General features: G+C 40.7%; 1 protein-coding gene and 6 non-coding genes across 7 annotated transcripts; 3 read left to right on the top strand and 4 right to left on the bottom strand.

The window, feature by feature from the left end:
• Nucleotides 1-873: 873 nt before the first annotated feature.
• Nucleotides 874-956, top strand: trnal-cag (transfer RNA leucine (anticodon CAG)). The gene has a single exon. It is a non-coding gene; the product is annotated as a tRNA-Leu (tRNA).
• Nucleotides 957-10199: 9243 nt separating this feature from the next.
• On the top strand, nt 10200-13023 carry LOC148098610 (uncharacterized). Its single transcript, XM_087852257.1, has one exon. It carries the CDS (start codon nt 10231-10233, stop codon nt 12718-12720), a length of 2490 nt encoding a protein of 829 aa, XP_087708383.1. The 5' UTR covers nt 10200-10230; the 3' UTR covers nt 12721-13023.
• A 3596-nt stretch (nt 13024-16619) lies between these two features.
• On the bottom strand, nt 16620-16918 carry LOC148098609 (signal recognition particle RNA). The gene has a single exon (XR_015720769.1).
• A 205-nt stretch (nt 16919-17123) lies between these two features.
• Nucleotides 17124-17206, bottom strand: trnal-cag (transfer RNA leucine (anticodon CAG)). The gene has a single exon. It is a non-coding gene; the product is annotated as a tRNA-Leu (tRNA).
• Nucleotides 17207-20137: 2931 nt separating this feature from the next.
• On the bottom strand, nt 20138-20220 carry trnal-cag (transfer RNA leucine (anticodon CAG)). The gene has a single exon. It is a non-coding gene; the product is annotated as a tRNA-Leu (tRNA).
• A 730-nt stretch (nt 20221-20950) lies between these two features.
• On the bottom strand, nt 20951-21249 carry LOC148098606 (signal recognition particle RNA). The gene has a single exon (XR_015720765.1).
• A 488-nt stretch (nt 21250-21737) lies between these two features.
• trnaq-uug (transfer RNA glutamine (anticodon UUG)) lies at nt 21738-21809 on the top strand. The gene has a single exon. It is a non-coding gene; the product is annotated as a tRNA-Gln (tRNA).
• Nucleotides 21810-24288: the final 2479 nt, after the last annotated feature.

The raw sequence follows: 24288 nt of genomic DNA, 5'->3' as shown, positions 1-24288 counted from the left end.
CAATTCTATATCAGTGGAGAACCAATTCCAAAAGTCTAAGAGACGTCCATCAAGAGCCTGGGACGGTGGTATAATGTAGACCTCAATGATACCTGGCAACTTGAAAAACTAAGGCAAAACTTGGCTGATGACCTCAGGCGGATTAACAACACTGCACTCCTTGAGTGAGGCTTAAGATGTCACTCAAGGACTCCCGGGACCCCATAGTGAGGGGCACTGCTCCCACCCTAGCAACAGGGAGGAAGTGGTATCCAGCCACGTCTGTGCTAGAGGCCAAATCGGCTCTGAGCCATAATGACGTGGTGGGTCGCGTCCAACAGGGCAGAGAAGGATTAGTAGGACATTTTATTGGTGAGGAGAGAGGATGGAACCAGAAATGCATTTATCCCCGTGTTCTGTGTTGATGAAAATCACCCAACAGGAAAGCAGCTGGGCATTCATTTGAAACCAGTTCACAGGTTGGGCTGTGGTTCCCCCTCTAGTGTCTCTGCTTGAACTTTCAACTGTGAACCTCTTAGATCCAACCTTCCCAACTGCTCATCTCGCAAAAGACAAAATGAAAGAACCCAGAATGTCTTTTTTTACCTAATTTTTATACCTGCTCACGCTTTTTCACGCTTCCCTCACAGGACGTCACATTTCACACTTTGGCCATCCAATCAAGTTGTTGACATCTAATCATTCCTGTTCACCCACACCTGATCTTTCTATTTCGATCTGACTTACAACATTTAACACAAACTTTTAAATCAATATATTTTCTTTGTAATTATTTTTATTTGTTTTTGTTTATTACATGCACTTAACATACAAGTATGTCGTATGGAAATCAGCAACTGCGCTGGATTATTCACTAGTGGCAAGTTCCAACATGTCAGGATGGCCGAGCGGTCTAAGGCGCTGCGTTCAGGTCGCAGTCTCCCCTGGAGGCGTGGGTTCAAATCCCACTTCTGACAATTGTATCTTTGCACTTCTTTCTTACTGCTACTCATGGGTCTTTGATCAGTGGTTGTTGATCTATGGTCATGAGAATTTGCATAATCATGATGAAGGAACTGACCTCCAAGCCCACTGTTCCTTCAGGTGGCTGCTTTCAGTCATTATGCAAATATACTGTTTATAAGATTGGGGAAACCTGCAGTCAGCTGAGACTGAAGAAGTCACTTGGATGAGTGACGAGACGTTTCTCCCACTGAAAACGCTACATCCAGATGAACAGAATCAACCTTTGGAGACTTCTTACTGTTGTGACAAAATACACTTGAAACTGGCAACTATGAGAGTTTTGCACTGTTCATCCCTGACAACAGTGGATTTTGTAATCATGCACAATGCAACAACATTCTAGATAATTGCAATAAAATTCACTAGAGGGTGGATTTGTTCACACTGACACTGATGTGCTAAAAACCTGATTTTGTGAAGTCAAAACTTTCAGCAAGTTGAAACAATCTTTATCTTTTACTCCAACTATCCCAAAATAAGGACTGGTCCTTCCCATGTGATGGTATGAAAATATGAAAGGCTGTCATCATTTCAGATGTTTACTGTGTAAATGTTTGTTTGAATGTTTTTTTCTCTCTTTTTTTTCTACCTTGCCTTGCTTGGTATCATTCTTTTCAGCACAACCTCACGTGTCTGAATTTACAGTTATTTTTTCATTGACATATTGTATTAACACAACTGATCTGAAATCACACAAGAACATAAAATCCTAGTAGTAGTTATGTTTTCTTCTTACTGTAAAAACCACAGACATGTTTAGTAAATTATCTTCATAACTTGAAATGCAAATAGAAATTGTACATTTTTAAAACTTATGCAAAGATTTTGTCCATAAGTTTACAAATTTTGTGAACAACAAAGTTTTATATGACTATTAATCTAAAAATGCAGCCAATGCATCTGCCGTTCTTTTTCTTGTACAGCCATTTAAAAATACTACAACAATAATGCTGATATGATTTGTTGTGGTTCCACGGTGCAATGGTTAGCACTCTGAATGCAGCGAATCCAGTGGGATTCGCTTTTGGGATATGAAACCATAGTGCATGTCTTCTCTAGCACATTGTGCTTTCAGTCAGAGGTATATACAATCAAGCAGCTAATCATGACGCCTGCCTTTAGAAACACTTGTGAATCACGAAAGAATGGTACTAAAGAGCTGTCTGAAATGCAGATGCACACCACACAAAGTTACACAGTGGGATGTCTGAGTGCTAAGGTCCCTTGTGTGTAAAAGTCACACTCTGCTGACTAACTGCACAGCTCAAAACCTCCTTTGAATTTAACATCAGCACAAAAAAGACCATTAGTAACTCAATCAGTGTGTTACCTTTAACCTTTTGCCTTTTACCCTTTCATTGTAGCATTAGCCCCATGCATTACGGTGACATTAAAAATTCCAAACAGCACCTGATATCATCTTATACATTCAATTCATGTTGCTGTCACAGAATTGATAATATGTCAGGTATACCTGACTTTACATCCCACAGAAGCCTCATCAGCCCTTCTTTGTCTTTTTCATTCACTTCAAATATTACATTTCTGCCATAACCTCGATAACAGCAGCTGTCTGGAATTTTTACTGTCACCACAATGCAACTTGGCAAGAGTTAGGATGACCGAGTGGGCTAAGGTGCTATGATTAAGGCACAGTTTTTCCTGGAGGTGTGTTTTCGAGTCCCACTTCTGTTCTGTTTCACATCTGCCAAGTAGGCAGTATTCACTTCTGAGTTGCGCTCTTCTTATGTGAGATACCCTTATTAGTGGCTTCTGTAATGATGGAAAGAATTGGTGGCTGAATTTCTTGAGTCTAGCCCCTCTCTTGCATTAGAGCCTACAGGGAGTACATGACGATCATTACAACAACAAAACCATGTACTAGGCCATTAATATATAAATAAATAATAAATAAATACATTTTTATTTATAAAGCACCTTTCAAGACAGAATCACAAAGTTCTGCACATAAGATTACAAGTCATAAAAAGATTTAAAAAGAGAAAATAAAACAGGATAAAAATGAACCAAAAGCAGTTTTAAAAAGCTTCATTGCTACAGAAGCTCCAGGAAAACATCGAATGGGCAAGAATGGAGTTTAAGCGAAGTAAATCTTGCAGCATCTCCATCCTAAAAGGAAAACTGACAGCCAAGCAATTCTATATCAGTGGAGAACCAATTCCAAAAGTCTAAGATACGTCCATCAAGAGCCTGGGACGGTGGTATAATGTAGACCTCAATGATACCTGGCAACTTGAAAAACTAAACAACAACACTGCACTCCTTGAGTGAGGCTTGAGATGTCACTCAAGGACTCCCGGGACCCCATAGTGAGGGGCGCTGCTCCCACCCTAGCAACAGGGAGGAAGTGGTACCCAGCCACGTCTGTGCTACAGGCCAAATCGGCTCTGAGCCATAAGGACGTGGTGAGTCGTGTCCAACAGGGCAGAGAAGGATTAGTAGGACATTTCATTGGTGAGAAGAGAGGATGGAACCAGAAATGCATTTATCCCCGTGTTCTGTGTTGATGAAAATCACCCAACAGGAAAGCAGCTGGGCATTCATTTGAAACCAGTTCACAGGTTGGGCTGTGGTGCCCCCTCTAGCGTCTCTGCTTGAACTTTCAACTGTGAACCGCTTAGATCCAACCTTCCCAACTGCTCATCTCGCAAAAGACAAAATGAAAGAACCCAGAATGTCTTTTTTTACCTAATTTTTATACCTGCTCACGCTTTTTCACGCTTCCCTCACAGGACGTCACATTTCACACTTTGGCCATCCAATCAAGTTGTTGACATCTAATCATTCCTGTCCACCCACACCTGATCTTTCTATTTTGATCTGACTTACAACATTTAACACAAACTTTTAAATCAATATATTTTCTTTGTAATTATTTTTATTTGTTTTTGTTTATTTGTTTTTGTTTTTATCCAGCTCCACCTGACCAAACATGGCCTGCAGCAGGCCCAGACTGGACTGATCCCCGCTGAGAGAGGCAACAGGGGAGCCGTTCAGCTCTGAACCCTGGGAAACACACTTCCTGGCTCTGCTGGTGTGATTACCGATCCAGTCTGTTCAGCATATAAAGGAAGAACAACACTGATTTTCTGACATGATCTCATCTTCAAACAGAGTATTTCATTTTGGAGAAAATCCATCCCTTGCAGATATTACCTGACTTGCTCTGAGGCGGATCAGGATTAAGAACCTGAGAAACCAGGACTGATGTTTCCTCTCTGAACAGCCACGGTGGCATTGAGAGCTGAAATGACATTAGATAAGTGTTTATGTTCACCTCTAATGCCAGATATATAATAAACGATTTCAAAGAAAGTTCATATCTGCTGTGTTTTTTAAGCCGTTTCTTCTGCAAACCACTTTGCAACCAACCTTCTTTTTCAATTTGCCAATTACTTCTATGCGGACGCTGGGTTCGGAACTAGCTGGGAATCTTTGATTTGAACATTTTAAGGTTCAGGTATTTAATATGTAACTGTAGTTAGATTTGTTCTCATGAATCGAAGAAACAACAGAAAACAAAAAAGTACAGCAAAAAATACTGACAACAAAACTTAACACTAATTTTGGCCATCATATAATCCACAAATGTGACTTTTTAAATCTTGTCGTTTTCACAGTTTGGGACCAGAAACCTTTGTCCGGGAGGAAGAAAACGATTCTCACTGTGTGAAGGATCATCAAGAAAAATTAAACCAGCTGACCGCTGTAACTGTCTGATGTACAGAAAATTTCAGCTGTGGTTCTCCTATCAGCCTTTTAGACCACTTAACAATCTGAGAGAGTTTCTGCTCTTTTCAGATAACTATCCAAACCACAACACCAAGGAAAAGGACAAAACAGATTCATTAAAAGCACGGTGAAATAAAACCATCATGGTTTTATCAACGTGGAAACAAAAAAGCCTTCTTAAAGACAGGAGCCGCTGGTGCCCCTTTCTGCACACAGCTTCAGTGTTTGCTTTGAAATTCAGCTTTGAATCAAAAGGGAGATATTTATAACACTGAACACTTTCCACATTTTGACTGCACTCTCCTAAGTTAGAGGCAGGGTAACGATGCTGTAAAGCATGGCCCGCTTTACCTAAATAAATAAAGAGGGCCACAATTAGTAACCGACACATAGTGTTGTATTAAATGAAACTCAGTAAGAAATTGTCTGGAAATTGCCTCCCCCTGCAGGCCATAACAAAAACTGCACTATCATGGGACCACCTTCTTGCTCCTTTCTTAACCTCAGGCTATCCATGTTTGCACATGGAAGTGCAGGATATCCCAGAACACAGTTGTACCTACAAATATTAATGAGTTCAGATGGATTAATAATTTTCTTTGACCAAAGGTCTCCTGCCTATATGATAAACTGGTAATGGTCAATCGCCAAAAGTTAATTCTGTTCATCTGGACGTAGCGTTTTCAGTGGGAGAAACGTTTCGTCACTCATCCGTCTCTGCTGACTGCAGGTTTCCCCAAAAGATGGTAATGGTCAGGTTTTGCTTTCCCCTCCAGCACTCAGGAGAAGATACAGGAGTGTAACAGTATGATAATTTGGCTCAGTGATAAAACTCCCAGGACTTAATTACCTGAAGCGCAAACACAGCACAGATTGAGGATAAATGAACGATGTGACACATTTTCAGTGCCTACCAAACAAACCTGAGCGCTGCATTGCAATGAGGTGTGCAAGCCAGCAGGTGCAGGTGGAGTGGCTAATTTCGGAACAAACAGTGATGGAGCTTCTTCTTTGCACTTCACACAGACACATTTACTCTGCTGGAGAATATTCAGGCAGAGCAGGATGTGCTGCCACTTTTTAAAACATAATTTGCTCGACGAGAGTTCTGCTGAGCAAACACGCAGCTCATTTAAACACACCTGAATTATCCTGATGTTTCAGCTCTCTGCTGGGGTCCAATTAAAGGCCCTCCCATCGCCAACACCACTGTGTCCAACTTCCGCTCCAGCTCTGCCGTCCGCTGCTGTAACCCTGCCTGAGAGGCACATCGTCACCAACTCATGATTTATCAGCATAGCTGGACTAACAATAACCTAAGCCCAGTCCCAAATGCAGGGCTGTAGCCTCCTCTCTCAGAGTCATGGTTTCAGCAGTGAGAGCATCAATGAGCCTCTGCTGCTCTTTCAGCTCCTCCTCCAGTTTTCTCCTCTCCTGTGCCTCCTTCATCTTCCCTCTAACACATTACAGGCAGACAGTGATTTAAACACATATAGCAGACTGCAAATATTTGCATCAAAGCAAACCTGCGCTAAAATTTAAAAACTGATTCTATTTATTGCTGCTAGTAGCAGCAGCAGCTACGCTCAGATGATCAAGCCAAATCTCTGACACTGTCACAGTTTTATTCCACACCACACACTGTGATGCAGGACCAGGACTGAATTATAGGAACTGAGGTGAGATGACAAAGCTTTGAGAGCAGCTCCATGAAAATATAAGAATATCAGTGTTATCCTTCAGCCTCTTAGTAGCTGCACATATAGAATAAATTTCAAAATCCTGCATCACCTCAGTCTCAAGTGACAAGACTTGGCATCAGACCTTGAGGTCAAGGTCACGAAGATGCAAACTTTTTCAAGACTTGTACTAGATGTATCTATGGTATCAATTTGAAAATACAACATTGCTTCGTTTTCAAGTTATTGTATTTGCAAACCTGGGCGTCCATGGCACGCAGGCAGGTGGCAAGGTGAAGGTGGGATCCTTGACCTTTAAAAGGAAGCAGGAAACAAACAGAAGATAACTGACTGAAGATGAGCTCGAGCATGATCACAGACAGTGAAGCACAGAAGACGGAAGCACATGAAGGGATATAAATCTGTCTAATTAAGAAGCAGAAACCACTGTGAGTCTATTTCAACCTCGTTAGTTTAATATTAAAGCGACAGCAGGTGCAAAATTACAAAACTCTGAAGCAGGGAATGGCTTGGCAGACCGTTGTTCTCTCCTGATCCCTCCTGACGGATTTTTGTCTACCTCTGATTTTCTTTGTGTCCATCCCACCAATTCTGGTGGTCTCGGGCAAATGCCAGTTCAATAAAGGGAGAAATTTCAGAGATGGATTCTTCTGCGTCTGTTAGGTTTTGTATTGTTGATTGTCATTTATGCTTAGAAATATCTACTTATATATGCTTAGAGTTTTATAATTAGTTTTAGATTGGTAGAGATGTATAATCGATTGTGTAGTGATAGGATGTGTGATCCTTAATAGTCTGCAAAGGCTTTGTGTGCATTCCAGAGTGTTCTGGCATCCACACCCACACTCTGGGAGCATGGGAGAGGTCGTACCTTCTCTTATTGTTTTATGGTAGGATAAACGTGGCTATATCTGTTGTAGGCTAAGTGCCTTCTGTTTAGATGGACTGCTGGACTTCCAGACCAGCAGGTTTAGGGAAGTCTTTATGGGGTCACACTCTGACCACACACACACACACACACACACACACACACACACACACACACACACACACACACACACACACACACAGTCCTTTGTTCACATGTATACCTATGTAAGATGTTATATGTTAATGACCCTATGCATGTTATATATATTATATTATATATATATATATATATATATATATATATATATATATATATATATATATATATATATATATATATATATATACGGTATATATATACGGTCTCTTTCCGTTATACGTGTGATGTCTTATCCTTCATATTTTGTTCTGACATGTGTTTGTAAGCCACCATGGCATTTTCTGGCCACACACTGAGTTTGTTTCCTCAATTTGGCTCTTATCAAATTTACAAGGGGATAAAACTAAACTGAGACTAATGTTACACTGAAATAACAATGCTTCTTTTTACTCTGTGTTGCCTCTGAAGTATAAAACCCAGTGGGAAACATAATCAGGTTTGTCTGCAACAACCCAGCATCACGCAGCGTGAAACTAAATGTGACCGTCTTAAAAACAAGAACCACATTTTTTTTGCTTTCCAGGAGTTCTGTTATCCTCGCTTATTGTGGATGTAAAGACCTGATACAGCCGTTTGTAAGACAACACATTTATGGTTATTCCTGACATACAAAGTGTGCAACAGACACATTGCATAGTTATCTATAATGTGCATTAATGAGGAAAAGGACAGAATTTCTTCTGAATTTCCACTTTCATTGATTTCCACCCGTGATATTTCATTTCCCAACATTTTCACATGGAACAGCACTGAAAAAAAGGCCATGTTGGATTTACTTGATTCAATAGTGGACATTGGTTGCACACAAACGTTTTGCTTTGGCAGAAACTTAAACAACTGAGTTAAATCAACACAACTTATTCATAGTCAATAAACCTGTGCATTTTGTGTTCATAAAACGTGATTGAAACATGTTTAGATGAAGTAAGTTGAGCTCTTGGAATATTTTAATCCTTCACAATTTTGTCATTTTATTTCAACAGTATTCAATAACCTTAACCACAGTACTACTTGATTACTTAAATACTGCATGTTGTCTTCATATTACATAATGTTCAACAAAGTCTAGAGTCTGGTTATCATAAAGGTTGAATGGATCTACAACAATTAACATCCTCTTATCGTTATGCTGGTTGCAGGGGTGGGGGGGTAGGTTATGAGGCAGGGTACACACTGGACAGCTCACCAGTCAATCACATAGAGACAAACAACCATTTGCATTCACATTCATGGTGAATTTAGAATCACTAATCAACCTAAGCTGACTCTAATAACTGCAGGAGGTCACAAGAATACCCAGAGAAAAACCAGTGCAAACTAGCCATATTTTGGATTTGAACCCAGGACCTTCTTATTGTCAGGCAACAGCGCTAACCACCATGTCACCAATCCAGGGTTAACAAAAGTAGGAAAGCTATGATTTCAAGGCTTGATGCAGAATTTTCTGTACGTTTTTGTCCTTGACAGGTTAAACCACAATAAAAAGCAATAGCATACATGTTGTGTGTGTGTAGTTGTCTGCCTCTTATAACTCTAGTGATTTTCCTGCAGTTTGAAATCTCATGTGATCTTGTTAATTTCATGAGTCCAGCAACTAACCACTCTTACTAGATTGTATCATGTCATCTCAACAAGAACAAATTAAGTTGTTGAATTTTGTACAGATCCTACATGATTTAATTACATTCAAGATAGAAACATGAAAAATTTGTGTTCAAATTACAAGGTAGACTTTTTTAATGTAACAACCACCCAATTTACTTTTTTTGGTTTACCAAAAAAAGTAGAGGCGGTTGTTCGATTTGACTGAGTTGGATGCCTTCCTCAAACCACGATCCAAAGCGTGCAAGACTGAAATCCCGTGCAGTGTCGCGAGATTTAACATTGCTATATCATTGACTTACTTCACTCGAACATGATATGAACAATTTAATCTACCCTCTCTGCATATTATGTAGTTTCTAAACTATATAGTTACACTTAACTTTAAACCATGAGGCAATTGTGTCAAATACACGCAAGATGCTTACATAAATCCAAGAGCTGGCCAATCCCTTTTTTTCAGTGAGTTTAACAAACCCATAATACTATCATATAAACTGCAATATTGAATAAAACAAGGAGTTAAACAGAAAAACAAACAAACCAAAAATGGTTTTAAATCCTGATTTGTATCAGCTACCTGTTAACCTATATTAGTTCCTTTCAGATTAATCAAAGTTTCCTTTAGATGTTGTTCTAACTCTCTGATCAATACAATCCACTCAGTTCTATTGATTTAATTTAACCTGATTCAGTCCACACAATGCTTTCACTCACTGTATGCGCAAACTGTCTAGTTATGATACCCAGTAACACTTCAACGAGTTACCAATACAACTCAGACACAATGAATTTGTTTTGAAAGGTGCTATATAAATAAAACTGTACTTTTATTTACTTTCTTTACTCACTTTTTATGTTATTGCAATAACACTTTTTACACTTTTTTTTTAACACAAAAGAATTATCCTCATTCAAAAGTCATGTAAGAACCTCATTGGCTTACGGAATGTTGATGTTATTTAAAAAATTCATACAAAAACATGACCTCATTCAAAAATGTCATGTGACAACCTCATTGGCTTATGGAATTCTGATGTCACAGGCTTCTAAAGCTTTGATCCTTTGAAGCTTTGATCCTCATGAATCCTTAAGTAGGGGTGAGGAGGTACAACTTTTAGTCCGTTATTTGCAGCACTTATGTTAGCAGCATTCAAACGTTCACCAGTAAAGCATTTTCAAACATTTGGATCCTTTTCGTACTCACGGTATACAGACTCCAACATGTCTCAGAAAGAGCAAGAAAGACAAGAAGCTGACACCAGCTCTATTCCATGGTATGAGTCCCTAGACCCTTATATCAGCTCTCTTCCTTGGGATGAACAGGTAGAATTAGAGGAAAAGCGATTAGAAGAAATGGAGAATGAAAATCTCATGAACAGAGAAAAGATTAAGATCCTGACAGAAGAATATGAGAGAAAGAGCGCTGAATTAGAAAAATTATCCTACCAGCTTCAGGAAAGGGAAGGTATTATTGAGGAGAAACAATGGGCTCTCCAAGATAAGAAGAATCACGAGCTCCAAGAAAAGCTTGATGAAGCTCTAGAAAAAATTAAAGATCTGCTCCAAAATGAGAAAAAAAAGAGCATTAAAGGGGATAAAATGGTCAAGAAGAATCAGGAACTCCAAGAAAAGCTTGATGGAGCTCTGGAAAAAAATAAAGATCTGCTCCAAAAGGAGAAAAAAGAGAGCATAAAACAGGAAAACATGGTCAAGAAGAATCAGGAGCTCCAAGAGAAGCTTGACGAAGCTCTGGAAAAACTGAAACAAACCCACCAAGAAGAGAAGCAACAGTCCACACAGCAGAGAGACATGCAGAGCAAACTCCAAGCCATGGAGGAAAAATGCAAAGCGCTGCAGGTGAAACATGACAAAACTCTGCACAAAAGTCAACAGTTGCTTCAAGACAAGAAGCAAATGGAAATGAAACAGAAGGAAATGGACTCCAAGCTTGACGAGATGGAGGAAAAACACAGATTGCTCCAAATCAAGCTTGAGAAAACAGTGAACAGAAATAAAGAGTTAATTCAAGAGAGAGAGCAACAAGAAATGCTCGAGAAAGAAACAGACTCCCAGCTTGAAGTCTTGGAGGAAAAACTGAAAATGCTGCAAATAACTCTTGAGGAAACACTGCTCAAAAATAAAGAGTTCCTTCACGAGAAAGACCAACAGAAAATACAAAAGGAAGAAATGGATTGCAAGCTGAGGAACATCGAGAAACAGAATGAAGGCTTGCAAGTGATGCTTGATGAAGCTCTGGAGAGAAATAAGGAGATCCTCCAAGACAAGAAACAACAGCCCGTAGAGCAGAGAGACTTGCAGAGCGAACTCCAAGCCATGGAGAAAAAATACAAAGCGCTGCAGGTGAAACATGATAAAACTCTGCACAAAAGTCAACAGTTGCTTCAAGACAAGAAGCAAATGGAAATGAAACAGAAAGAAATGGACTCCAAGCTTGACGAGATGGAGGAAAAACACAGATTGCTTCAAGTCAGGCTCGATAAAAAAGTGCACAGAAATAAAGAGTTAATTCAAGAGAGAGAGCAACAAGGAATGCTCGAGAAAGAAACGGACCACAAGTTTGAAATCTTGGAGGAAAAATGCAAAATTCTCCAAATAACTCTTGAGGAAACACTGCTCAAAAATAAAGAGATGCTTCACGAGAAAGACCAACAGAAAATACATCAGGAAGAAATGGATTGCAAGCTGAGGAACATCGAGAAAAAAAATGAAGGCTTGCAAGTAATACTCGATGAAGCTCTGGAGAAAAATAAAGAAATCCACCAAGACAAGAAGCAAGAGCCCGTAGAGCAGACAGACTTGCAGAGCAAACTCCAAGCCATGGAGGAAAAATACAAAGTGCTGCAAGTGAAGCATGATAAAACTCTGCACAAAAGTCAACAGTTGCTTCAAGACAACAAGAAAATGGAAATGAAACAGAAAGAAATGGACTCCAAGCTTGACGAGATGCAGGAAAAACACAGATCGCTCCAAATCAGGCTTGATAAAAAAGCGCACGGAAATAAAGAGCAGCTTCAAGAAAAAGACCAACAGAAAATACAACAGGAAGAAGAAAAACTTGATCTCCAGAGGAAAAATCAAGCACTCCAAGAATTGTATAACGAAACGAAGTACAAAACAACTGTACTGGAAGGAGAAAAGAAAAAACTGGAAAAACAATGCTCAGCGATGCAGAGTAGCATCAAGGAGATGCTGAGAAAAAATACCGAACTTGAGGAACTTTCTAAGACCTTGAAGTACAAAAACACTGAAATCCAGGCGCAAAAGCAAGAACAACAGAAAACACATAAAGACCTGCAGTGTAGACTTCAAGAAATCCAGAAGAGAAACCAGCAGCTGGAAGACATGCACACAGATGTGTACGAGGCAAAGCGAATAGAGGAGGCAACAGTTAAAGAACTGAAAGACAAGCTTAAAGAAAAACAAGAACAATTAGAAGACATGGTGAAAAGATGCAACAAACTTGAGAAAGAAAACGCAGAAACAATCGATGAGCTGAAAACCCTCATCATTGAGAAAAAAGTGCTCGTGGAAGAGTATTTGAAAAAGAAGAAAAAACGCTTCCACTGGTTCTGGAGGAGGGACACTGCTGCTTCTCACCCGATGTAACCTCGTCTTCCTCCACCTCTATTCCATCTTCATTTCCCCCCTTCCCCTTCCCCTCCCTCCTTTTACTTTTTTCACCTTCACCCTCCGACCAGTCTCGGCAGTTGACTGCCCCCTCCTGAGCCTGGTTCTGCCATAGGGTTCTCCTTTAGGTTCCTTTCACTTTAAAAGGAGTTTTTCCTATCCACTGTCGCCTGGTGCTTGCTCAGAGGGGATTGTTGGGATTTTCTCTCATCTCTCTCTTTCATTCTTTCTATCCCCCCCCTTTCCCCCCCTTCTGCCTTTTACTTTACCCAATAAACACAATTGCCCACATTTTACATGTGTTTGAAAAATGTCTTCATTCAACAATAATTCATCTTAGGTATAAAAACAAGAAACAGGTTATAGCTGCATGTGTGTTTGTGTGTGTGCATAATATACATACTTGTTTCCCAGAAAGAATTAATACTAGATGGATAGAGACAGGGTTTAAAGACTAGAAATGAAAACATGTGAGTCCTGTCTTTAAATAAAAATATATAATTCCCTATATTCCTATCTATTCCAAACAACGGTAATAAGTAACAAAGTTTCAAATTTGTCTTTCATTTTCACTCTTAATTTACAAACCATGAACAAGAGGTCAGAGGTCAAATGTGGCACGATACCTTAAATCTTTCTATGATACTTTCTGTATGTGGACCAGAGATGGGCAACACTGCATAGTCTGATTTCTTTTTTCAAGTAACGAGTAAAGTAAGGGATTACTATTGCAAAAAAGGTAATTAGATTACTGTTACTTTCCCATAAGCAGGCTACATTACTGCGTTACTAATCCTCGTCATTTTCTTCGTGAGAGTGTCTCATGACAATGACGTACAAGTGTGCGACGTCCGTGGCAGCAACAGACGTGTGTAGATCAACAAAGGATAATATGGAGTGCAGGAGAGAGTACGACCATGCAGGGTTTAACGCTTACTTTGAGTTTAATTCTGTAAAAAGTGACAAAAACATTGAAAACATACAGTAGTGAAGTTCTTAGCTCCCTGTTTTAGTTTTGTTGTCACCCCCCCGGTGTTCCCCTGACTCTCTTGGTATTTGATGCATGAATGCTTCCTCGGCTCAGCTCCCGTCCCCACACCCTGTCGTCACTTTTTTAAATACTTCCATCACACCAACAGGCACTTTAGAATCACCAATTGACAAGCATGTCTTTGGACAGGCTCAAACCGGAGAGGTGATCAATGGAGCAGACAATGCAAACCAGCTTTCTCGAGCTCTCTCCTTGTCCATCTATTGACAATGGAGAAAGTTTTTTTCAAATCCAAGCAATGACATGTAAATAATGCACTGTGTGTGTGTGTGTGTGTGTGTGTGTGTGTGTGTGTGTGTGTGTAAAGACCTGGTAAAATCTGTGAGTCTTCAGTATTAAAGGAAAAATGTAACTTTTGATGCCTAAAGTGAGGGTCTGGGTGCTTGACTTTATCCTTTTAGAGGGAGCCATCATTTTAAAGTAGTGTAGGTTTTTTTTTTCTGATCAATCACCTCTTCAAGGTGAATTTAACATTTACAACGAAGAGGGTGAAAATAATGTAATTTCTGAAAATGTAGTGTTTTTTTAATTCATTTCAAATATTGTATAGCAAGAAAAAACTGCAAATGTGAACACAATTTTTTCTCACTCTTAACTAACTGAAGCCTTACATTGACTACCAAAAAAACAAATTGGTACTCTCTTTATGGCCAGACACGTGCCAGCACTTTTAATTTTGCTTCTACTTAACAAAATAAAAATGCAGACATAAGTGTACACATTAGTTTTTGACTGCTAGTGAAAATTGTTTTCTTTACAAATAACTCTCTCACTGAGCTAACACAGCCAGTCCCTCGACACGTTTGTGCTCTCTGCTCATATTGAATTTGTATTAAATAATTTTTTTGCTTTTTAAAGAACTTATTTTAACATTGCACTGAACAATAAAAAAATCCTCCCTAACAAAGAAAAGTAACTTCAAGGGCCAAAGTGCATTATATTTCTTCACGTCAATATACGGGCTGCAAATAGGGGTGATGTGGGCCGGAAGTGAGACCCCTGTACTAGACAGTGATCTTGAGCTTCACTAACAAGGAGCACTGAAGTTGTTATGCCAGCACATAGTTTTGCAGCACTTTACTAGGACACGTCCTGTTGGCTTTTCCTTGTCTGTATTTTACAGTTACACACCCATACTCAGGAGATCCAGTGAGATTAATTCTAGGTAATAATTATACTGTAGTTCACCCTGCAGCAATATCACTTTCAGTTACCTGGTACAGCAGGTACAATAAAATATGCTATTTTGTAATTAAATCACAGATTTGTACTCTTATGTGGCCTTCTCAAGTTTTACAGCTTCATTAGCAATGTCTCACTATCATGACGATCCTTTAACCACTAAATGACAATGAGGAGTGATGAGGAATTGTTTACGTGCTTTATGAAAGTACCTACAATACTATATTATACTACAAATAAACTGCACAATTTTTAAAATGTATTAAAAAAATCCAATTTAAATTTTCAAAATTAAAAGTATTCATTCAAGTGAAAAATCCCCCGCCAATGTTATTCTGCATTATCATGGGCTCAGCTGAAATACTTACTATGTTTTTGTAAATCCAGCTCATTAAATGTGGGCCTCACAGACAGCAACTAAAAACATATTATTTTATAGAATATGAAGAACAGGCAACAATTTTCCAATCTTCTATTGTTGAATTTTGGTGAGCCTGTGTCACCTTATAACCACAGATTTGAATGAATGTCTTGTAAAAAGGTTTATCAGGGACTTCCGGTTGAGCTTTGATAAAATAGGACGCGAGTCTGGGAGCTCCCGCCGACTTGAGAGGTGAACATAAACACTTATCTAATGTCATTTCAGCTCTCAATGCCACCGTGGCTGTTCAGAGAGGAAACATCAGTCCTGGTTTCTCAGGTTCTTAATCCTGATCCGCCTCAGAGCAAGTCAGGTAATATCTGCAAGGGATGGATTTTCTCCAAAATGAAATACTCTTGTTTGAAGATGAGATCATGTCAGAAAATCAGTTTTGTTCTTCTTTTATATGCTGAACAGACTGGATCGGTAATCACACCAGCAGAGCCAGGAAGTGTGTTTCCCAGGGTTCAGAGCTGGACGGCTCCCCTGTTGCCTCTCTCATCGGGGATCAGTCCAGTCTGGGCCTGCTGCAGGCCATGTTTGGTCAGGTGGAGCTGGATAAAAACAAAAACAAATAAACAAAAACAAAGAAAAATAATTACAAAGAAAATATATTGATTTAAAAGTTTGTGTTAAATGTTGTAAGTCAGATCGAAATAGAAAGATCAGGTGTGGGTGGACAGGAATGATTAGATGTCAACAACTTGATTGGATGGCCAAAGTGTGAAATGTGACGTCCTGTGAGGGAAGCGTGAAAAAGTGTGAGCAGGTATAAAAATTAGGTAAAAAAAGACATTCTGGGTTCTTCCATTTTGTCTTTTGCGAGATGAGCAGTTGGGAAGGTTGGATGTAAGAGGTTCACAATTGAAAGTTCAAGCAGAGACGCTAGAGGGGGAACCACAGCCCAACCTGTGAACTGGTTTCAAATGAATGCCCAGCTGCTTTCCTGTTGGGTGATTTTCATCAACACAGAACACGGGGATAAATGCATTTTTGGTTCCATCCTCTCTCCTCACCAATAAAATGTCCTACTTTGAGTTTGTCTCCACCTGTTGGGCGGGGGCGTGTTTAGGGTGGAGGATGTAGTTGCAGCTGTCCTGCAGGTGGAGGTGGTGCAGGACAAGCAGAGCAGCAGATTTGTGAGTGTTTTGGACTTGAATTAAAAAGACCAAGACGTCCTTATGAGGCTGCTGTGTGAGGCAGAGACAGGTATAAGGATGTGTATAAAGATTAGGTCTCGCTGTATTGCTCAGGCTGCACTACAGCATCTATTGACAGGTGCGATCCCACTACTGAGTGACACGGGGGCTTTGACCTGCTCCGTCTCCGACCTGGGCCGGTGCACCCCTCCTTAGGTGACCTGGTGGTCCCAGGCTCCCCCAGGATCACCATATCAATGCCGAACTTAGTGCGGACACCCGATCGACATAGCCTGCGGCAACTCAGAGCTCCTGAGCTCAAACGATCCTCCAACCTCAGCCTCCCGGTAGCTTGGATTACAGGCACACGCCACCGCACCCGGCGAGAAGCAGCTACGTTAACAGGGCTTTTAACTATGTCTGAGGTGACATCATGACACTAACCTGCTGCCCATCATTAGCAAAGTTGTAATGATGGGCAGAAAAGATGAGGAATGAATGGTGCACAATCGTTATATGCAAGTTTTTAGAAAGCTCGTGGTTAACCCAAGAGTATTTTGTCACAATATCAAGAAGAGTAAAGCTTCAATGTCGGAAGAGGGATTCGAACCCACGCCTCCAGGCGAGACTGCAATCTGAACGCAGCGCCTTAGACCACTCGGCCATCCTGACATGCTGGAACTCACCACTGGTGAATAATCCAGCGCATACTTACAAAGAAAATATATTGATTTAAAAGTTTGTGTAAAATGTTGTAAGTCAGATCGAAATAGAAAGATCAGGTGTGGGTGAACAGGAATGATTAGATGTCAACAACTTGATTGGATGGCCAAAGTGTGAAATGTGACGTCCTGTGAGGGAAGCGTGAAAAAGCGTGAGCAGGTATAAAAATTAGGTAAAAAAAGACATTCTGGGTTCTTTCATTTTGTCTTTTGCGAGATGAGCAGTTGGGAAGGTTGGATGTAAGAGGTTCACAGTTGAAAGTTCAAGCAGAGACACTAGAGGGGGAACCACAGCCCAACCTGTGTACTGGTTTCAAATGAATGCCCAGCTGCTTTCCTGTTGGGTGATTTTCATCAACACAGAACACGGGGATAAATGCATTTCTGGTTCCATCCTCTCTCATCACCAATAAAATGTCCTACTAATCCTTCTCTGCCCTGTTGGACACGACCCACCACGTCCTTATGGCTCAGAGCCGATTTGGCCTGTAGCACAGACGTGGCTGGGTACCACTTCCTCCCTGTTGCTAGGGTGGGAGCAGCGCCCCTCACTATGGGGTCCCGGGAGTCCTTGAGTGACATCTCAAGCCTCACTCAAGGAGTGCATTGTTGTTGTTTAGTTTTTCAAGTTGCCAGGTATCATTGAGGTCTACATTATACCACCGTCCGAGGCTCTTGATGGACGTCTCTTAGACTTTTGGAATTGGTTCTCCACAGATATAGAATTGCTTGGCTGTCAGTTTTCCTTTTAGGATGGAGATGCTTCAAGATTTACTTCGCTTAAACTCCATTCTTGCCCATTCGATGTTTTCCTGGAGCTTCTGTAGCAATGAAGCTTTTTAAAACTGCTTTTGGTTAATTTTTTGCCTGTTTTATTTTCTCTTTTTAAATCTTTTTATGACTTGTAATCTTATGTGCAGCACTTTGTGATTCTGTCTTGAAAGGTGCTTTATAAATAAAAATTTATTTATTTATTATTTATTTATATATTAATGGCCTAGTACATGGTTTTGTTGTTGTAATGATCGTCATGTACTCCCTGTAGGCTCTAATACAAGAGAGGGGCTAGACTCAAGAAATTCAGCCACCAATTCTTTCCATCATTACAGAAGCCAGAAGAGTGCATGGATAAGGAGTGTGCTACAAGCACGTCTGTGGATACACTAATAAGGGTATCTCACATAAGAATAGCGCAAACTCAGAAGTGAATACTGCCTACTTGGCAGATGTGAAACAGAACATAAGTGGGACTCGAAAACACACCTCCAGGAAAAACTGTGTCCTAATCATAGCACCTTAGCCCGCTCGGCCATCCTAACTCTTGCCAAGTTGCATTGTGGTGACAGTAAAAATTCCAGACAGCTGCTGTTATCGAGGTTATGGCAGAAATGTAATATTTGAAGTGAATGAAAAAGACAAAGAAGGGCTGATGAGGCTTCTGTGGGATGTAAAGTCAGGTATACCTGACATATTATCAATTCTGTGACAGCAACATGAATTGAATGTATAAGATGATATCAGGTGCTGTTTGGAATTTTTAATGTCACCGTAATGCATGGGGCTAATGCTACAATGAAAGGGTAAAAGGCAAAAGGTTAAAGGTAACACACTGATTGAGTTACTAATGGTCTTTTTTGTGCTGATGTTAAATTCAAAGGAGGTTTTGAGCTGTGCAGTTAGTCAGCAGAGTGTGACTTTTACACACAAGGGACCTCAGCACTCAGACATCCCACTGTGTAACTTTGTGTGGTGTGCATCTGCATTTCAGACAGCTCTTTAGTGCCATTCTTTCGTGATTCACAAGTGTTTCTAAAGGCAGGCGTCATGATTAGCTGCTTGATTTTATACACCTCTGACTGAAAGCACAATGTGCTAGAGAAGACATGCACTATGGTTTCATATTCCAAAAGCGAATCGCCCACTGGATTCGCTGCATTCAGAGTGCTAACCATTGCACCGTGGAACCACAACAAATCATATCAGCATTATTGTCGTAGTATTTTTAAATGGCTGTACAAGAAAAAGAACGGCAGATGCATTGGCTGCATTTTTAGATTAATAGTCATATAAAACTTTGTTGTTCACAAAATTTGTAAACTTATGGACAAAATCTTTGCATAAGTTTTAAAAATGTACAATTTCTATTTGCATTTCAAGTTATGAAGATAATTTACTAAACATGTCTGTGGTTTTTACAGTAAGAAGAAAACATAACTACTACTAGGATTTTATGTTCTTGTGTGATTTCAGATCAGTTGTGTTAATACAATATGTCAATGAAAAAATAACTGTAAATTCAGACACGTGAGGTTGTGCTGAAAAGAATGATACCAAGCAAGGCAAGGTAGAAAAAAAAAGAGAGAAAAAAAACAGTAAAAGATAAAGATTGTTTCAACTTGCTGATAGTTTTGACTTCACAAAATCAAGTTTTTAGCACATCAGTGTCAGTGTGAACAAATCCACCCTCTAGTGAATTTTATTGCAATTATCTAGAATGTTGTTACATTGTGCATGATTACATAATCCACTGTTGTCAGGGATGAACAGTGCACAACTCTCATAGTTGCCAGTTTCAAGTGTATTTTGTCACAACAGTAAGAAGTCTTTAAAGGTTGATTCTGTTCATCTGGATGTAGCGTTTTCAGTGGGAGAAACGTCTCGTCACTCATCCAAGTGACTTCTTCAGTCTCAGCTGACTGCAGGTTTCCCCAATCTTATAAACAGTATATTTGCATAATGACTGAAAGCAGCCACCTGAAGGAACAGTGGGCTTGGAGGTCAGTTCCTTCGTCATGATTATGCAAATTCTCATGACCATTGATCAACAACCACTGATCAAAGACCCATGAGTAGCAGTAAGAAAGAAGTGCAAAGATACAATTGTCAGAAGTGGGATTCGAACCCACGCCTCCAGGGGAGACTGCAACCTGAACGCAGCGCCTTAGACCGCTCGGCCATCCTGACATTTTCTAAATTCCACTAATTGAATAATCCCACGCAGTTGCTGATTTCCATTCAACATACTTGGATGTTAAGTGCATGTCATAAACAAAAACAAATGAAAATAATTACAAAGAAAATATATTGATTTAAAAGTTTGTGTTAAATGTTGTAAGTCAGATCAAAATAGAAAGATCAGGTGTGGGTGGACAGGAATGATTAGATGTCAACAACTTGATTGGATGGCCAAAGTGTGAAATGTGACGTCCTGTGAGGGAAGCGTGAAAAAGCGTGAGCAGGTATAAAAATTAGGTAAAAAAAGACATTCTGGGTTCTTCGATTTTGTCTTTTGCGAGATGAGCAGTTGGGAAGGTTGGATCTAAGAGGTTCACAGTTGAAAGTTCAAGCAGAGACGCTAGAGGGGGAACCACAGCCCAACCTGTGAACTGGTTTCAAATGAATGCCCAGCTGCTTTCCTGTTGGGTGATTTTCATCAACACAGAACACGGGGATAAATGCGTTTTTGGTTCCATCCTCTCTCCTCACCAATAAAATGTCCTACTTTGAGTTTTTCTCCACCTGCTGGGCGGTTGCGTGTTTAGGGTGGAGGATGTAGTTGCAGCTGTCCTGCAGGTGGAGGTGGTGCAGGACAAGCAGAGCAGCAGATTTGTGAGTGTTTTGGACTTGAATTAAAAAGACCAAGACGTGCTGATGAGGTTTTTGTGTGAGGTAGAGACAGGTATAAGGATGTGTATAAAGATTGGGTCTCGTTGTATTGCTCAGGCTGCACTACAGCATCTATTAACAGGCACGATCCCACTACTGAGCAACACGGGGGCTTTGACCTGCTCCGTCTCCGACCTGGGCCGGTGCACCCCTCCTTAGGTGACCTGGTGGTTCCAGGCTCCCCCGGGATCACCATATCAATGCTGAACTTAGTGCGGACACCCGATCAACATAGCCTGCTGCAGCTCAGAGCTCCTGAGCTCAAACGATCCTCCAACCTCAGCCTCCCGGTAGCTTGGATTACAGGCACGCGCTACCGCACCCGGCGGCAAGCAGCTACGTTAACAGGGCTTTTAACTACGTCTGAGGTGACATCATGACACTAACCTGCTGCCCATCATTAGCAAAGTTGTAATGATGGGCAGAAAAGATGAGGAATGAATGGTGCACAATTGTTATATGCAAGTTTTTAGAAAGCTCGTGGTTAACCCAAGAGTATTTTGTCACAATATCAAGAAGAGTAAAGCTTCAATGTCAGAAGTGGGATTCAAAGCCACACCTCCAGGGGAGACCGCAACCTGAACGCAGCGCCTGCGACCGCTCAGCCATTCTGACATTACAGCATCAGTTTGGTGGAGGTTACCACTGTTAGATACTTTGGAAGAAACAAACATTATCCTTCTCATAACACATATAGCAGCTGTTCAGCCATGGAAACGTAGTGCGAATATTCTACAATGTCATCCATACTGATCATTTGGCTGAATACTTTTTGGCAGGTTGCCATGACCTGACAGTTGCTATATTTTCACATCGGTTCCATGGTGTAATGGTTAGCACTCTGGACTTTGAATCCAGTGATCTGAGTTCAAATCTCGGTGGGACCTGCTTTTTGGGAGGTGAAACCATACAGCATGTCACGTAATGATAACTTGTGGAGGTTTTTGGTCGCCAAGCGGTCTAAGGCACTGCGTTTAGGTTGCAGTCTACTCTGGAGGCGTTTGTTCGAATATAGCAGCTGTTCAGCCATGTAAACACATACTACGAAGCTCGTGGCGCCCACTTTCTGTGCTGACTTTGAGGTCGGAAGAGGTTTGGAGCTGTGCAGTTAGAGAGTCAGCAGAGTGTTTTTGACTTTTGCGCACAAGCCCACCTCAGCACTCGGATACTCCAATCTGTAACTCTGTATGGGTTGTAACTGAATTTCAGACAGCTCTTTAGTACCACATAGTGCCTGACAAGTGAAGGAACTCTTTAGTGATTGACAAGTGTTTTGTAAAGGCAGACGTCATGGTTAGCTGCTTGATTTTATATAGCTCTCACAGAAAGCACAAGTCATACAGAAATTCAGTGTGCCAGAGTAGACATGCAGTATGGTTTCACCCCCCAAAAATCAGATTTCACTCCATAAGAGTTTCCTCTTTTCAACACTCTCCCAATTCATCCAGTGACCCTGCTTGGCCAGCGCTGTGGCTCTGGCGTGTCTTACTGTTTCCTCCTTTCGACACACCTCCTCCACCACCATTTTTTGACGTTCGGTTACAGATGCCTGTTGCCACCCAGGTTGCCAAGACCAAATCCTTCTCTGCCCTGTTGGACGCGACCCATCACGTCATTATGGCTCAGAGCCAATTTGGCCTGTAGCACAGACGTGGCTGGGTACCACTTCCTCCCTGTTGCTAGGGTGGGAGCAGTGCCCCTCACTATGGGGTCCCGGGAGTCCTTGAGTGACATCTTAAGCCTCACTCAAGGAGTGCAGTGTTTTTAACCCTCTGATGCATAAATTATGAAAGCCTTGGTCAAGATTTTTTTCTTAAGTGTTTTTATTCTTCTCAGGACATGAAAAAAAAAGTTCAACTCCTTTTTTTCCAAAAATATGTTTTTTTTATAAAGTTATAGACTTGTCCACTTCAGTAGACTACATGCACCCGAGCACTCAGCATGAAATACTGGGAACTTACTGTAAAAATGAATTATCTTGTGTTCTATTGGAAATATACAAACACTTGTTTGCTTGTATGCTTTGAAAAACATCTCAGCATTTTTTTGGAACTTTCAACTCATATAGCCCCAATGTTTAGGTGTAAATAACAAAATCAATCAACAGTCCTGTTGGCAACATCTTCAGGGGATTGGCCAGCACAGGACGAGACCATGTGGAGGACAGAACTGTCGAGCCAACGTGTGACAGTGATGTTTGCATTATTGCTGACAACAGAACAAGCTCCTCTGCCCAGTTCTTTCAGTTGTTTTTCACTCTTAAGTTTGTTATCTGCTCCCTTCAGCCTGTTTGCTCTGCATGTACCTGTGCCATAGATCCCTTGGTCTTTCAAGGCCTCGATGAGTGGAATGCTGCACCAGAAGTTATCAAAAAACACCTTGTGATTTTTGTGTTTTATGTCATCACAAAGATGCATCACCACATCTCAAGCCATTCCCAATTCATTGATGCGACCACTACTTGCAGAGCCTTGGTACACTTCAAATCTATTCATATAGCCTGAGGTTCCTGCTCTCACCCATACCTTCACTCCCCAGAGTTTGGGCTTTTTTGGTATGTATTGCTTGATGGACAATAGGCCTTTGAAAGGAATTATCTGCTCATCAACTGACTGAAATTCATCAGGGTCTGCTGCTGCATTGAATGTCTCCCGAAGAGCACATGGGATTGGTCTTATTTTGAAGAGCCTGTCTGTGTTTGCTGGCTGGTAAGTCAAGTTATCTACAAAGTGCAGGTATCTCAGGATTTGCTCATATCTGTTTATAGACATGGCATTTGCAACTATTCCAAGACGAAGACTGCCCTCACTAGACCAGTACATTCGTGCCCTAGGATACCGAATGTACCCCATGATCAGGTCGATCCCTAAAAAACCAGCATCTCTTCTCCTGTTACTGACAGATTTTCTTTCCCTTTTTTGTAGAGCATACAAGTTAGTGTTGTATGTTATATTATCAATTAGATCTGCTGGAAACAGATTTCTGAAGAAATCTATGGGATCCTTCCCCTCCACATTCAATTTCCACTCTCCTAGATAGGAGGAAAGTCTCCATCAAAGTCATTGTCTTGGACTTTCCAAACATTTTTGCGGGCTTGAGTATGGTCAGGTGCCATGTGCTCATCTCCCACAGCTCCCTGATCATGCTGACCTTCCTCTTCATCCTGGCCCTCATCATTCTCACTTTCTGTACCCTGACTGTCTGTGTCTACATCATAGGTAGCTCCTATGTCTCTGTTCTTCTCTGGCAGCGACTCATCATCACTGGACTTATCACTAAACTCATCATCACTGCACTCATTAATGAAATCATCATCAATGGAGCTGGATGGAATTTCCTGGACTATTCTGTACGCTGCCTTATTCT

Source organism: Neolamprologus brichardi, chromosome 15 (genome assembly GCF_056152115.1).
Source record: "Neolamprologus brichardi isolate AB-2024 chromosome 15, ASM5615211v1, whole genome shotgun sequence".
In the NCBI taxonomy this organism is placed as follows: domain Eukaryota; kingdom Metazoa; phylum Chordata; class Actinopteri; order Cichliformes; family Cichlidae; genus Neolamprologus; species Neolamprologus brichardi.
Note: the sequence above shows the minus strand (reverse complement) of the source record. Positions and strands in the feature narration are given on the sequence as shown.